The following is a 16,589-nucleotide window of genomic DNA, read 5'->3' as shown; positions in this document are numbered from 1 at the left end:
CATTTCTTACCTCTTCCTCCCTTCTGAATTAATTAGTTAAGGACTGTCACGTGCTGCTGATAGTATTCTAACACAAAATACTGACTTTAACTGCTTTTGTCTTTTTGGGACCGCTCGCACTGCTTTTAATAGTGATGACTAGTCTCGATCTCAGAGGTTGGAACGAGCCGAAGCGTGACGCCACAAGCAGAGACCCTCATTTTGCTTTCCTTTTCTCATAAATTTCTATATCCGATTTTTTATTTAATATCACTGAACTGGAACTTCGAGAAGTTTATTCAAATTTATGCTTTCCGTACATACGGTTTTAACTAAGATGATAATAGTGCCTCCAGGCTAAAAACAAACAAAAAAAAAAAACGCTAGGCCTTCTTTCACCGGTTGGGCAGGTCCACGATATTTTAGCTTGCACCAAATATAAACAAGGTTTGGTGTAACAAAGCGGCAGTTTGCAGGACGAAGTAACAGGTGATGTTTCCATAGAACGCTGAGCACGTTTTTTTTTTTAGACTGTGAACTTGTTTATAATGTAAATTGTTTTTTAATGTATGAATGAATATGTCAACAAGAAATTAAAACTAACTTGAACTTAATCATATCTTAAAAATTATATAAACCATTGATGTTGTATCCTTATTTCTTTGTTGCTTGTTTGAAGGCAACCTCTAGATAGCTTCAGTAGGAACAGGTTTGAACAACATTCCTAAATCTAACTTAAAGCTATTCATCCTTTAAACTGCTTCGATGAAAATGTACAATAGGGGTTAGAGCATCTTGTCTTCCACTTGGCAGTTGAAGTCTTGACATTGGCAGTTGATTGCCTAAACAATCGAATCATTGAGTTTTCAGGTGGACGGCGCACTTTAAAAAATTATATATTGAGTACTAAGAATTTAACAGAATTTTGTTAATAATGCAATTGTTTGTCATCACTCGTCCAGTACAGAGAAATTTCCAAAAGGAAGCATTACCACCTGCCCTTCCAAGAAACCGTTTTGAATAGATAAATAAAACCAGGAGAAAAACAAATATGAACTTCCCACAAAAGTTTCTTTTAATCGCCTAAAAGCAGACCAAGAACAAACAATGACGAATTACGACAGATTGAAAGTTGTGGTCCTTGGAAACACCCGAGTTGGAAAATCAGGTAAGTCAGTCTTCACTAAAACATAAGACAAAACATCTGTACCTACTAGAATTGTCACATTGTAGACAAGTGTTGCTAGGGTATCTGTGATAATAGGGACACTGTTGACAGTGTTAGTAGAATGCTTATAATTAACAGTTGAAGAGTTCTGGTGTTGTTAGGCCGTTGTAAACGTACGGAAGATTAATTGAAAGGTACAGCAACAGTAATATTTACAGTACGAAAATTCTGTTTTAATTATTACAACGTCGAAAACTCAGACTGCTATATTGATTGTAATTGTTGTTTGAGATTCATAACGTAGGTAAATTAATACGTAATACACGAACTGTTGTTAATATGGGTCAAAACACTATAAGTTAAAAAGGATTTCTCTACTGAATTTTGTTATTGTTATTGTATTTATTTTGTAACTTAAATTTTTTCATCAAATACAGAAGATTACTTCGTCTTAGTATTCTTATAATAGCTAAACATAAAACGTAATACAATGTACAGACGCTACCATTAATACGATACATACAATATACGTATGTGTTACTTCATTGTCTGAACTAATACACAACTGCGTTTTCGCATGTGTGTGTGTGTGTGTTTTCGTATAGCAAAGCCACAATTAGTCCATCGCTAAGTTTTCGTATTCTACAGTACGATCATATCTAGAACACGATTTACTTTTACGCGAGATAGTTACTAAGTTTTCTAAAATAACACATTTCACAAGTTAGCATTGCTCTGATGTTCGGAATATAGTCAACGTTCATAAACCACTACCTGATGTGCAATATTTTACCACAGCCAAGTAAAAATTCTACGTTGTAACTTACAGCTGAATTTCAACTGAAAACATGCAAGTGTTTTGGAAGTTACTTCAACATTCTAGTTAGTACGTGTGTGAAATGATTTTTAATACTATGTTTTATTTATAAAACGTATTTAATGAGTGAAGTATTACACGGATTAGATAGTTAACGAATGTGAAACTGTCTTTGTCCTGGTTTGATATTTATTCAGATTGACGTGTAACGGCTGAACAATGCCCGTTATTCATTGTTGAGTCCAACAATTGGAATCTGAACCATAAATTTTGTCAGGGGTTCGATTCCCCTCAGTACACACAGAAGATAGCCCAATGTGACTTTGCTATAAGGAAACACACACACACAGACTTCATTCTATTCTCCTGAAACATTACAAAGCCTATACAATGTAAAAATATAGGCCCGGCATGGCCAAGCGTGTTAAAGCGTGCGACTCGTAACCTGAGGGTCGCGGGTTCGCATCCCCGTCGCCAAACATGCTCGCCTTTTCAGCCGTGGGGGCGTTATAATGTGACGGTCAATCCCACTATTCGTTGGTAAAAGAATAGCCTAAGAGTTGGCAGTGGGTGATGATGACTAGCTGCCTTCCCTCTAGTCTTACACTGCTAAATTAGGTCATGGCTAGTGCAGGTAGCCCTCGAGTAGCTTTGTGCGAAATTCAAAAAACAAACAAACATAAATTCTGATATGGAAGATATCACTGCTGTAAGCTTATAAAGTAATTATACAGACCTAATAAACGTGCCAGTGTTTCACATTAACACTGCTGTGCCTTCCAATACAGTAACATTTTGATACAACCAAAGCGTTGCTACAAGGCATCCGTAATATATTGTAAACTAGTATTAATTAAATGTTTCGTATTTGGTATTTTTGTACAAAACTGCGTAACGTTTCAACTTTCAAACTTCATGTTTACTGTTATACTTTCGTTATCAAAAACGTTTTTCTTCCTAAGTATGAAATTATTTGGCGTGAGTTTTGTTCTAACAATACTGTCCAGCAAAAACATTTTATACGTTGGATCAATTTGAACTTTTATGCAAACGGAAGAATGTAAACGTTTGTTTTTATCATTTTTACCAGTTTCTGTTATCTTTGTCTTCTAGTTATATAATTTATTTTCATGGACCAAGTTAAATTATCACAACTGGGATATATTACGTTACATAATTTAAATTTGTGTAGTTAAATGACAGATACATAAACTTTGTATGATTGTTTGTTTATTCGTTTTTCAATTTCGTGCAAAGCTACTCGAGGGCTATCTGCGCTAGCCGTCTCTAATTTAGCAGTGTAAGACTAAAGGGAAGACAGCTAGTCATCATCACCCACCGCCAATAGATTGATCGTTAAATTATAACGACCCCACAGCTGAAAGGGCGAGCATGTTTGGTGCGACGGAGATTTGAACCCGCGACCCTCAAATAACTTTGTATGAACAAATTTAGGTCTTTAATGCTTTTCAACCTGACTGGCCCCTTGGCCGGGTTAAGCGGGCATATTAGAGACTTCAAGGCTAAGACTTAGTCGTCACTAATGTACAACTGCTGACCATATGAAGGGCAGCTAGTCCGCAGAATTGGGTTCCTATGCTGATTTTTAACTGAATAAAAATGTTAGCCACAGAGTTCTCTTCCCCTACACGTAGCTGAAATTGTGAAAGTGTATATTGCGGGTTCATCTTAGACTTTCCAACATGCAGCTTGGTACACTAAAATGCCCTAAACCAATCTTGGCCGCAAGCGATTTTAGATTAAAGAAAATGTTCGCATACCTTTCTTGAAGTTTAACTTAGCGAAACCGCTGATACGAGGTCATGTTTTTCATTTTGGTTTTATAGACATTTCTTTTCTATCGCTGTTATTTTGTTACCTTAAAAAAACAAACAATAGAACGCGTTATATTACTATCCGTATAATGAAGGTAATATCACAAACATTGCTGGAATAAAAAAAAACTAGAATTGTTTTTTATGCTAGTAATCCCTTTAGGTTCAGCCACTGTTTCCACGAAACTTGCTATGCACGAGTGAATTTACATGTGACGCTTTCCTTGTGCGTATAAATATATAACATAAATATTTTACAACAAAACGCGATTTAATCGTATACATATGTTACGTCCAGTATTGAGTTTACATATTTAGTTATTTATTATTCAAAAAAGTGTTTCCCTCCAGTGGCACAGCGGCATGTCTTCGGACTCGCACCTTTAAAAACCGGGTTTATCGATACCCGTGATGGGCATACTACAAATAGCCTAGTGTGTAGCTCTGTGCTTAATTCTAAACAGAAAAGTGTAATGAAACTTGTACTTTTCTTTTGAAAGGTTCTTTACAGTTAAAACTCACAAAAGCTGCGTGCAATTAACACGTGAAAGGTGGATCTAATGGTATCGAATGGAATAAAATATATAAGTAGACACCAAACGTGCACAGAACAAGCCTAACCGAATATTGTTCGGCAGTAATTATAACGTAACCCAACACGAAATATAGAAACGAGCAAATCTTCTGACGTTATTTGGCATTGAAGAAGTAACAATATTGAGTCGAACCATTTGAAACAATTATTCTTCTTACTTCTAACCTGGATAACTTTTTTAACCCTGGCTGTTATGGCTAAAATTAACTGGTTTTACCTTGTTCTTCCTCGTTGTGCGACTTCTTTAGGTGCCCCACAAAAGTTCACCTCTATTCAACGTGGCTGCAGGCCAACGTAAAATACCCCCTTTTGTTGCAATTTAATTGTAAATTGGTATTTGATTGCCGCTTTACAACCAAAACGTGTTCATCCGGGTTTTCCGAAGTGAAGAGCAGAGAATGAGTGGATTTACTTTGGCGTAGCTCGCATTCTATTGTTGTCACGTGGTTTTATTTTGGTGTTAACTCCGCCAAATACTTGCGAGGAATCATTTAACCAATTAAGTCAGGTCACAAAACTGTTTCTACAGTTTACTAAATCTATACAAACAGTATGGGCCTGGCATGGCCAAGCGCGTAAGGCGTGCGACACGTAATCCGAGGGTCGCGGGTTCGCGCCCGCGTCGCGCTAAACATGCTCGCCCTCCCAGCCGTGGGGGTGTATAATGTTACGGTCAATCCCACTATTCGTTGGTAAAAGAGTAGCCCAAGAGTTGGCGGTGGGTGGTGATGACTAGCTGCCTTCCCTCTAGTCTTATACTACTAAATTAGGGACGGCTAGCACAGATAGCCCTCGAGTAGCTTTGTGCGAAATTCCAAAAACAAACAAACGAACAGTATGCGACAAAAAGATGACTGAAGCCAAATTTTTCAAAAATTGTGTAAATATCAAATTATTTATTAAATTTTAAATAATACACAAGTGTTAGTCATTCATATTTATGACAAAGTTGTCAGTATTATATTTATCTGTACACATTTCTCAGCTTCAAGAAAAATATTATAATAATAATAAAGAATATATTATTTTTGGTACATTAAAGAATATTTCATAACAAGAACAGTTATTTGCTGCATTTTCAAGTTGTAGTTTGGTCAGGCAGCAAGGTCAAGCACAGCTGAACAAACTGACATCATGCCTTTTCTTACCACATGTGGGTCTCTGGTTCAGGGACCGCTATTTTATTATAATCTGTATTTATAATCTCCCTGTAGCCTATGAACTACTTTAAAGGTTTCATACAACAAAATAAATTAAAATATTTTCTTGGAACTAGTGAAATATTGAGAGCATTCTAGCTGAGAAATTGAACAGGTTTAAATTGCGCTCTATAGAATGCTAACTTGTTCCATCTCCCATCTAAAATAAGTTGTCGAAACACTACTTACAGGATCTGGTCAGTTCTCTAAGTATCTTGAATTTATATTTTTAGAAACGGATGGTATGGATAGAGAAGGAAACAAACCCTTCTTCGTTCATCGTCAGTTTCACAAAGAAAGAAAGGATTGCTGACCGGTAGCGGACCACATGTTTGAAGGTGGTTGTGCAAATCAAATAAACACAACACAACCATAGAAAACACCCAAGTACTAAATAAAGAAACAAACATAAACAAAAGCAAAATTAAAGAAGCCTTACTTATACAACAACTCAAGCCCAAAATAAACCAATACAAAGAAACATCTTTATACCTATATTAATAAATATATCCAATATCTAAGCACGCCCTCTACATTCCTACATTCAATTACACAAATTAATTGGGGAATTAAGAACATTTATGATTATAATACAATACCAAGAGTGTATATTTGTTTTTGTTTGTTTTTGAATTTCGCACAAAGCTACTCGAGGGCTATCTGTGCTAGCCGTCCCTAATTTAGTAGTGTAAGACTAGAGGGAAGGCAGCTAGTCATCACCACCCACCGCCACCTCTTGGGCTACTCTTTTACCAACGAATAGTGGGATTGACATTATAACGCCCCCACAGCTAAAAGGGCGAGCATTTTTGGTGCGACGGGGATGCGAACCCGCGACCCTCAGATTACGAGTCGCACGCCTTAACACGCTTGGCCATGTCGGGCCCCAAGATTGTATAATACTGACATATATACACGCTTTGTTTCTCCTTGCCTTACGAATTGCTGATAGAAAACACGAAAGCCTTTTTTTATCGGTTTTGTTAATGTACTAAACATTGTTGATAAATTCAAGTTTCTAGATTCTTTGATAAATAAACATGTGAAATACAAGACGAATCACAAAGCTTAAAAAACCTCCTTGAATCGTTCTGCTAAAGCAAAGTGTGTACGAATATATAGACCTTGGATTTGAAAAAAGACAACAAAAACTTTGGCATAGTTTGTTACAGTATTAACTGACAAATGTTTCTTTCTCGTGAACCTCTAGAAAATGTAATGTCACACCCTTCGCCTATGTATAGCTATCATGAAAAACATTTACACCCTTGTGTAAATTAATTGAAAGAAGACGGAAAATAATTATTTTTTCAGTTGTTTTTGCGTTTTATTTCTCAGTATCCAAACATTACTCACAAATTAATACATGATATGACCGCCTTTATTTTTTAGAAGATCATTAATCCGCTTTGGCATCGAGTCCACGAGTTGACTGGAATCTTTACTAATCTTTGGATCGCGGTACCACACCTCAATTAGCTTATCTTTCGTAGTACAGTCTTTTCCCCGAAGTCTTTCTTTACAAATCGCCCAAATATTTTCAATAGGATTTAAGTCCACAGAGTTTCCAGGCCAGTCCAGCACCTTTATTCGCGTTGTAGTCATAAAATTCTTCACAAGTTTCGATGCGTAGCACGGAACCAGATTTTGCTGAAAAATGCCAGATCCATCTGGAAATCTCTTTTTCAGTTCTGGAATGACTCTTCTCTGCAAAACTTCGATGTACTGTAATCCTCGCATCATACCTTCTACGATATGTAAGCCTCCGACTCCATAGTAGCTAAAAAAGCCCCAAAACATCTTCTTCAAGGGATGTTTTACGAACTGATTTATGTGAAATTCTCTAAGTTACTCAACTGAAGATCTGCGAACATGCAGACTTCTTTGACCCTGTACGAAGAAATGAGTCTCGTCTCTGAATAACACCTTCCTCCATTCTTCTTACGTCCAGTTCTTTTATTTCAGACGCCATTGATATCGTTTTTTCTTCATTGAGTTGATAAGAAGTTGTTTTTTGACTGGTCTCCTTGCCCTTCGAACGCAATTTTGAATGACATAATATTCCTCAAACTTTCGTCATATATCCCAAAAATAGATCGACCGTACTGCAAAACACAGCTAATGACTCCGTCTGTGTGAGAAAAATGACTATTAAAAGAAATCAGCGGGTCCAGCGAGCCTACACCGGCCACCATGCTGAAAATATTGTAAAATTACCATTTGTTTCAATTAATTTGCACAAGGGTGTAGTATATTTTAATCAGTTCATCGTGTTCCTCAGATTGCAAACGAAAGAAATAATGAATAAAATATGTTTACCAGATTAAATTATTATATGAATTTTAAATAATATATTTATACCTATTTTTATGTAAATAGGACGGAGATCCTATAGGTTTAGGTGAACGTGCAAGGCGTGTTATGCTCCATCATAGCTAGAATCTTGGATCCGTAACCTGACACAATAATCAGTAGGCCATATATCTCTCTTCTCCTCCAAAAAAATTAGAAGTCTGTTTTAAAAACTCTATGCTAACCCTTTATACAGAGAGTTAGTTTAAGTTAGGATAGGTAGTTAGGTTAGAATCCTCAAGGTTCAGGCATTGTCATCCCTAACTCTGAGCTGTTAACCAGAGGGAAGACAACCAACAGATAATTTTACAATGCAATTTCACCAGAATATGATTACTGCTGGTGATTATATGGCACAGCCCTTTCCAAGGAAGAATATTTATATATCGAAATTGTTAAATTATTTAGAAACAAAACTCTTGTCGAAGGTTTTCTGAAATTACGTCTCAAGAATAAGAAAGAGGAATCTCTCACCTCTAAGAAAAGATCATTCTGATAAAGTTGGACATTTGGACATGTCTCCTGTTGCCGTTAATAAGATAAGCAAAGTTTTAAAGTTGACGATAGCTTAACAAACGTAAAGTTGACAACTCAAAATCAATTCTTTTTGTGTTCATTAGAATGATAAACAAAGAAACTGAAATCATAGGAATTTCATTCGACTACAAACCTGACATCCTGCAAATTCCTGATGCATATCCAATGTGCAATGGAATGTTTGTAAAGATATGTGGTCTAAGACTGACCTGACTTGGCTTTCGCGGAAGCTTGTCAGAATAAACATTATGTTGTCGGTCAATAGTGCACAGTAATGACAATCAAAATGAGCAAGATTCATGAAGAATGGAGTGGTTCCAAGTGGACCAGGAGACCTGAAAAATCTCTTTTATCAATTGCGAATAATTCTAAGTATTCTAATCAAAGAATTGTAAATATTTACTGAATTAATTTGGTTCGTAATTTTTCTCTCTCATTTTAAAACTGTTGTAGTTACATTATAAATTCCGACAGAGTGGAAAATACTTATGATATAAACACAGGTCTACAACTCTCAGGAAATTCAATATTCCAGTCGGTGTTGACCTTCACTGAACCTCTGACTTGGTCAAAGTTGAATTCTATTACCTGTGCTCAACAAAGTAGGGATAATTAACTAGACTTGCACTGAAATTCTAATGTTTTGCTCTTTTCTAAGGTAATATATCATTTGTTGAGCATTCAGAATAGCTTTACTGTTATGAGTGTCTAACCTTGTTAGTGTGAGACCAAGAACCTACTAACCTCTAAATGTATTTTACTCTCTTCCTTCATCATTGTGGTTAGTAACCTACATATTTCTGATTGCGCTTGTTTCTCATACGTTGAAATGTGTTATCCCCCCCCTCAAAAGCTTAGCGGGTTTAGATAGCAATCTTAGTTGGTTTTGTTCTCATGTTTAAAGAAAATTAAGAAGTAGGAAAATACGTAAGTAAGACTTACTTACTTACAGCACTAATTAGCTTGTTTGTGTAGCTCTGCTCACATCTCCCCTCCACCATCTCAAAATTCGTGACTCGGTTTTCTTTTCATAACAGCTTTGGGAAAGCACCTAAACCGAACATTCCCGTTTCTTAACCTCTGAAATTTAGGAATGATATTCGATGACTTCTGGAGTAAACGATAGCCAAATCTGGTTTGTTAAACGTGGAGACATTCGAGAAAAATTCTATGATAACTGGACTTCAACTACTAATAAGAATATATCTTTATGTTGACTTCAAACAAACATGACATGGTACGACTCCTAGCAGTTTGCACTAGGCAATCTTTTCCTTGTAAGGTTTTGTGTCCAGACGACTATGTTTTTTGTCTACTACCACGCTACTTTGTCCAATTAACATACATGGGACAGGTAAAACTGTCCGTCCTTTTGATCGCAAGAGAACGGGCAGAAGTGATAACAGTTGATTGTCGAAACTGTAACCAAAGCGTAAAACAATAACAATGAGCAAACATTGCACATCAGCCAGTTTGAGGGATATATTCAATTGCGATGATCGTGTAAAAATATTAATACTAAGTTACTCAAACACTTAACATTAAAGTGTCAACATTAAGTTATTCAAACACTAAACATTAAAGTGTTAACATTAAGTTATTCAAACACTTAATATTATTACACTTATTCATAATATTCACGTCTCTATGTTGTTACTGTATGTTAAGAGAAAAGATTTTCAAACACTTGTATAAAGTAATGAATTAATGTTTCGAAAGAACGGACCACCACACTTAATACACAGGATTGGTGTTTCCGCGTTACAACTGACAGCCCAGCTGCTCATACTAAGAATGCTAGGAATGGTGGATTCGCGTTCCTACAAAACAACAAACGTGAACCGACGCACTTCGGGACTTTGAGGAGTGCTGTTTGATTGTCGATAACATCCCACAACAGTAACTAAGAGTTGACGGTAGGTGGATGCTGTTGACTGGTTTCCTGTGGCCTGTCAGTTGGAAATTAATGACGTCTATGTGGACAGGTAACCTTTGTTTAACTTCGAACGAAATTTGAAACAAACAACACGTCATCTGTACCACTTCCAGCCATCTTAAAAACTACAGCATAACAGGATAACTGAATTGTCAAAATATATATATTTTGCTCGGTAGTGACTTTTGTCTTTTTCTTTCAAAGAAGCCATTTTCTATTTAATCACTACACACATATCTAATATCCCTTTGTAGTTTTACAAGGAAATTACTCTTAGATATGAATCTGTCAAAGCATTTAAGCAGACATGTCTTTCCTTCTTGTTTAATTCTGTTGTATTTTTATTTGGTTTTAAACGTTTGCCTAAAACCTGTAATCATATAATACAAGAACTAATCTCACGCGGTTGTGGGACTTATCTTTTTGCTCCACTTGAGCTACTAAATAAGTTGTTTATCAAGGTCATTCACCTGAACTCACTGTTCTCGCAAAGCATGACGGATGCACTAATAACAGTTTGTTTTCAAATACTCGCGCAAGCCACGGGCTATTATTTGCACTAGGCGTCCCTAATTTTGAAGTGATAGACTAGAGGGAAAGCAGCTAGTCAACAACACCAGCCGCCATTTCTTGAACTGATCTTCTCTCACCACATAGAGGGATTTGACTGTCACCCTTATGACCCCAAAATGCGAAGCACGATTTTTTATTTGTTTGCGTTATAGGCCCACGAACACGTGTTCCTAAGAAACGAGTAATATAATCATTAATATACAATTCCAAGCAAATGAAACCGATGTATGTCTTAATACAACCATTTAAAGTACGGAAGAATGTACTTAATGAAATTAGTCTAATTTTATTAATAATTTACATGTTTTATTTTACTTGCCATAAATGTATCGAAAACACACTTTCAATTTGCAAATGAAGGAAATAACATTACCGTGTAATGTCACTGTTAAAATGTCTAACTATATGTAATCTTAACAGCGAAGCATTTTATATTACATTTCTAATTATTGTTAGTCAACGTTTCGCATTTCCAAAGGGGTTCACCCGTATGATACTGTGTTAAAAACAGCTATGTTTAACTATAGGCGTAGGAACTTAATTTTTATGCATGTATTGTTTATAACTCTGATACTGTAGAAAGCTATACAAGAGCTGTATCTACGTTAGCCATTTCTAATTTTGAAATTATAGACGAAAGGGAAGGCAGCTAGTCAATACTACCAACCGACAACTTTTGGGCTACTCTTTTATTGACCGATACATTATAACACCACGCTGAAAGGGCGAGCTTGTTCGGGTGACCCTCAAACTGTGACTCGAGCGTCCCAACCATCATACTTATTGTTCATGAGTTTATTACACCATCACGAATATACACACACAGCACTTGTATACTCACTAATATTTTGGCCCGGCATGGTCAGGAGGCTAAGGCACTCGACTCGTAATCCGAAGGTCACGGGGCAAATTCTGTTTTTTTATTCGGAGGTGTACTTAAGAACACCAACAAACAAATACGTTAGTGAAATCACAATAACTAGTAGTTTAGTTAAATCTGAATACAAGACTGGTGATTAATTTTGGTTTTTCCCGCAAATAAGATAAGCTAATAAGTAAAATGTTCAGTGATAAAAAATGTTTCATTCAGCACTGAAGTAAACATTGTACATTAAATTTTAAAATGTTCGTTTACTGAATTCTTGACATTAATATTAATTTATAACACAGATGGTAATTCATGTCAGATTTCACATGCTTAACTTTTTACACCGCATGTAAACTTTAAGCTTCCCGTGACTTCCATGAGTCTCTTTGTCGTCAATTTTACAAAAAGTCTAAACTTGTAACTTGTTTATTGTGTCAAGTTTTTCATGATGGATTTGATTCTTTTTTTTTTTTTTTGTCCAACGTGTTGTTTCTGGAGGTTTCACGATCTGGAGAATAATTCCTAAATTTGTTTGTTTGAAGTTAAGCACAAGACTACACAATGAGCTATCTGTGCTCTGTCCACCACGTGTATCGAAATCCGGTTTCTAGCGTTTATAAGTCCACAGACATACGGGTGTGCCACCAAGGTCCCACGCTAGTACATCGGTATGTCTTCGGAATTACAACACTAAAATCAGTGGTTCGCTTCCCCTCGGTAGGCTGAGCAGATAGCTCAATGTGGCTTTGTTATAAAAAAACAACAACAACACACGCCACTAGGAGAACATTAAAGTTCAGTTTCCTCCAAGAAACGTTTCGACAAAATGCCTTATTATTTTTCCACTAAAGCATTAGAGTAGAATTATATTAACAAATTTGCTAAACTACAGGTAGCAAACTGATGAACGAAAGGGAAACTCTGAATGTAAAATACGTTGTTGTTGTTTTATTTAAAAAATAATAGTAATTTGAGTGTAAGCCACGTCTTTGTGCTTTCCAATATAGCAGTATTTTACTTTAGTATATACCAACTAGAATGAGTAGGTTACATTATTAATACTTATTATTATAACAAAGTAAATCTTTAGGAGAGATATTTATTAGGTTGATTATATCAATATCGAATGAAAGTAGTTTAGACTAAAATTATTAAACTCAGTGAGTGCAACTAGGAAGTTCCCCTCGGTGGATTCAGTAGATAGCCCGATGTGGCTTTGCTATAAAAAAACATATTCATACACACACAACTAGCAAGGTTTTGGTGTTTGTGTTTCTGTGTGTTTTTCTTTTAGCAAAGCCGCAACGGGCTATCTGCTGAGCCCACCGAGGGGAATCAAGCCCTGATTTTAGGGTTGTAAATCCGTAGACTTACCGCTGTACTAGCGGGGGCGCAAGGTTTTGGAAAATCGCATGAAGATCTTAAAGGTGTCACGAGAAAGATTTAGTACGAAATCAATTTAAGGTATTGAAAGTGTAAACAGGGAGATTTTATAAAATAAGTAAAGGATCGTGATTATTTCGAATGAAAGATAGTGCTGAAGTTTGGAGAATTAATATTCAAAAACTTAGAGAAAAACTCACAATAACTGTAATGCTACTCTAAACACTAACTGAAATTCTACTGTAAACACTAACTGCAACGCTACTTTAATCAATAACTGAAATTCTACTGTAAACAAAAGAACTAGAATTAGGTTACGCCTTACACATTGGGCGTCTTTAACGAGGTAAAAGTGGGCGGAACTCCTAATTTGTAAACTAAGATCAAAAGTGATTGTCTACATCATTGTTGTAATGAGAAAAAGAAAAAAGATATATATACATTTGTGGTGTAGTGACTAACATATTTTGTACCTAAAATTCTCCCCCTGTTCCAGGATTATTTTACTGTGGAAGGGAACGTAAGTTTTTTTTTTTTAATTTCGCACAAAGCTACTCGAGGGCTATCTGCGCTAGCCGTCCCTAATTTAGCAGTGTAAGACTAGAGGGAAGGCAGCTAGTCATCACCACCCACCGCCAACTCTTGGGCTACTTTATTACCAACGAATAGTGGGATTGACGGTCACATTATAACGCCCCCACGGCTGAAAGAGCGAGCATGTTTGGCGCGACCGGGATGAAAACCTGCGACCCTCAGATTACGAGTCGCACGCCTAAACACACTTGGCCATGCCGGGGCTAGGGAACGTATGGATATAGAAATATAGATTTAGGAGCCTTACAACGAAAAATACACTTTGAACCACATTTGTGATTAAGAAACAAATCTACATTATATTATATCCTGCCAAATTGTTATTAAGCAAGTTGTATTTTCTGACAACTTTTAAAACTTATTGTGTAGTTTTGCGAATTAATTTTTGTTTATTTATTAAAATTTTGACATCACCAGTTCGAGATATTTTTATTTGGTTGGCCTACATTGTAACACTAATCAGGCCTCGCTTTTCGGAATGTTGTAAAAAGTAAACAATTGGACAATAATCATTTGTAGTGTTTTGTTATAGCTATCGCTCTCTCTGACTCGTGGAACGAATAGTAAATTTGAACGTCATAAGCCCTGTAGTTTACGGCCTGGCATGGCCAGGCGGTTAAAGCACTCGACTCAAAATCTGAGGGGACAGGCTAGAATCCCCTTTATCTAAAACATGCTCGCCCTTTCAGCCGTGGGAGCGTTATAATCTACAAGCAATCCCACTATTTGTTGGTAAAAGAGTGAGTGGTGATGACTAGCTACCATCCCTCTAGTCTTACACTGCTAAATTAGAGACGACTAGAGCAGGTAGCCCTTATGCAGCTTTGCGCAAAATTGAAAACAAACAAACCCTGAAGTTCACTGCCAGATCACCGGGGGACAAATAATTGAACGGAGATAAAATGTTAAAAGGTAAGAAAAGCACAAACTAAGTAAATTCTGCGTCAAAATTTTAATTATTAAAGCTATAATTTAAAAACTATATTTTATTTTTAAAATCAACCTTTATACTAGGGTTGAGTTAAATGCCAGTTTCGTCCTTAAATCCACTAATTATAGAATAAAATTACTTTCATTTTCTTACCCAAATTAGCAAGCTAATATTACTAAAGTCCTGCGGTGGTGGTTCAGCAGAAATTCTGATGGTTTACAACGTTAAAAATAGGGTTTCGATAGCAACAATAAGCAGAATACATAATAACCCTTTGTGCAGTTTTTCGATTAACAACAAAGAAGCAAAATTATTATTTAAATATGTTTTATTAGTTAAATATTTGTTTATATGACTTTCGGGCACAAAACACAGTAACAAAAAATGAGGCTATGGGTTTTGATAGTTAAATATTTGTTTATATGACTTTCGGGCACAAAACACAGTAACAAAAAAATGAGGCTATGGGTTTTGATAGTTAAATATTTGTTTATATGACTTTCGGGCACAAAACACAGTAACAAAAAAATGAGGCTATGGGTTTTGATAGTTAAATGTTTGTTTACTTGACTTTCGGGCACAAAACACAGCAACAAAAAATGAGTATATGGGTTTCGAACCTCTTTTACTTAATCTTATAGTAACTTACATTAATTCAGGTATGTGAATAATGTTATAACATTTCATCTAATTCATTATTCGATATTATATAGCGAACCCAAGCTATGCTGATAAGCCTTGCATTGCCTACGACCAATCGAATTACGCATTAGGCAGCTACATCACAGATTCTTTTTTTAAATTTCACCTCTGGTGAAAAAAGAATGGAGGGAATCCTTAGTATTTTTATCCACACAAAAAACGTGTCTTATGAAATTTACCGATAATTGACAATGTATAAATATATATTTGGTTATTAACCTCAACTTTACATATTGACCAAACAATACCGCTTCCAAGCTATTTATTACCTGTCATTGAATTAAAGCTTAACATCACATGTACTTCATATATAAAATTGTTACGCAATCTCATATAAGTTTGTCCAAAAAACGAATTTCACGCGACTTTACATATTGACCAAACAATACCGCTTCCAAGCTATTTATTACCTGCCATTGAATTAAAGCTTAACCTCACATGTACTTCATATATAAAACTGTTACGCAATCTCATATAAGTTTGTCCAAAAAACGAATTTCACGCGAACTTCTTTGTTTGTGAGCTATTTTAAGATTTGATTAGCTTAAGAGATTCAGAGACTCAAAGCCATTGTAAAATCTGAAGTGAACTCACAACAAAAATGTTATGTAGTTGTAATTAATTTAAGTCATTGTGTGCGAATATAACATGTTTCCTCCAAAAACGAATTAGCCTGGAAAACTGACAGTAATTATGTCAGATTTAAACATATGATAAAAATCAGTTTAAGAACTTGGTTTCATTGTGTTTAACAAACTGTTTCGTGTATGCTTTAACTATTTGTCCGGTGTTCCAGTTGTTACCAGTTCTAGGTACAGAAATATTTACTGAGTTATTATTTTAAAATCTGAAATTTCGTTATAGGTACATTCCCCAAATTTATTTTGTAATGTGTCTATGATTTAAAAAAAACAAACAGCGTTAAAACCTGCAAAACGCTTACGTATAATTTATATGGGTAATACAACACAGATTGCTGTGGGTTAAGTTTAGAGTTGACTTTGGCACTAAGCGATTACGGGATGTAAGCAGGCTTGGATCACGTGCCGGATGACCTGCTTTAGAGTGCATAACGTGCTAAGTAATGACCTAAATTTGAATTCGTTTTTTATAGGATAGA

At 35.8% G+C, this 16,589-nt stretch overlaps 1 protein-coding gene across 2 annotated transcripts in view; it reads left to right on the top strand.

The window, feature by feature from the left end:
• The first annotated feature begins 292 nt into the window (after positions 1-292).
• Positions 293-16,589, top strand: part of LOC143234080 (ras-related and estrogen-regulated growth inhibitor-like protein) — a 53,546-nt gene continuing 37,249 nt past the window's right edge. The window contains exon 1 of one of the 2 annotated variants that reach the window (XM_076471136.1): positions 293-1,147. In XM_076471136.1, the coding sequence (XP_076327251.1) occupies positions 1,087-1,147 (61 nt within the window). In that variant the 5' untranslated portion in view covers positions 293-1,086. The remainder of the gene's footprint in view (positions 1,148-16,589) is intronic. The other variant, XM_076471135.1, reaches the window with a different exon arrangement.

This window comes from Tachypleus tridentatus, chromosome 12 (assembly GCF_004210375.1).
Source record: "Tachypleus tridentatus isolate NWPU-2018 chromosome 12, ASM421037v1, whole genome shotgun sequence".
Taxonomy (NCBI): Eukaryota; Metazoa; Arthropoda; class Merostomata; order Xiphosura; family Limulidae; genus Tachypleus; species Tachypleus tridentatus.
This window is presented reverse-complemented; position numbering and strand designations above follow the sequence as displayed.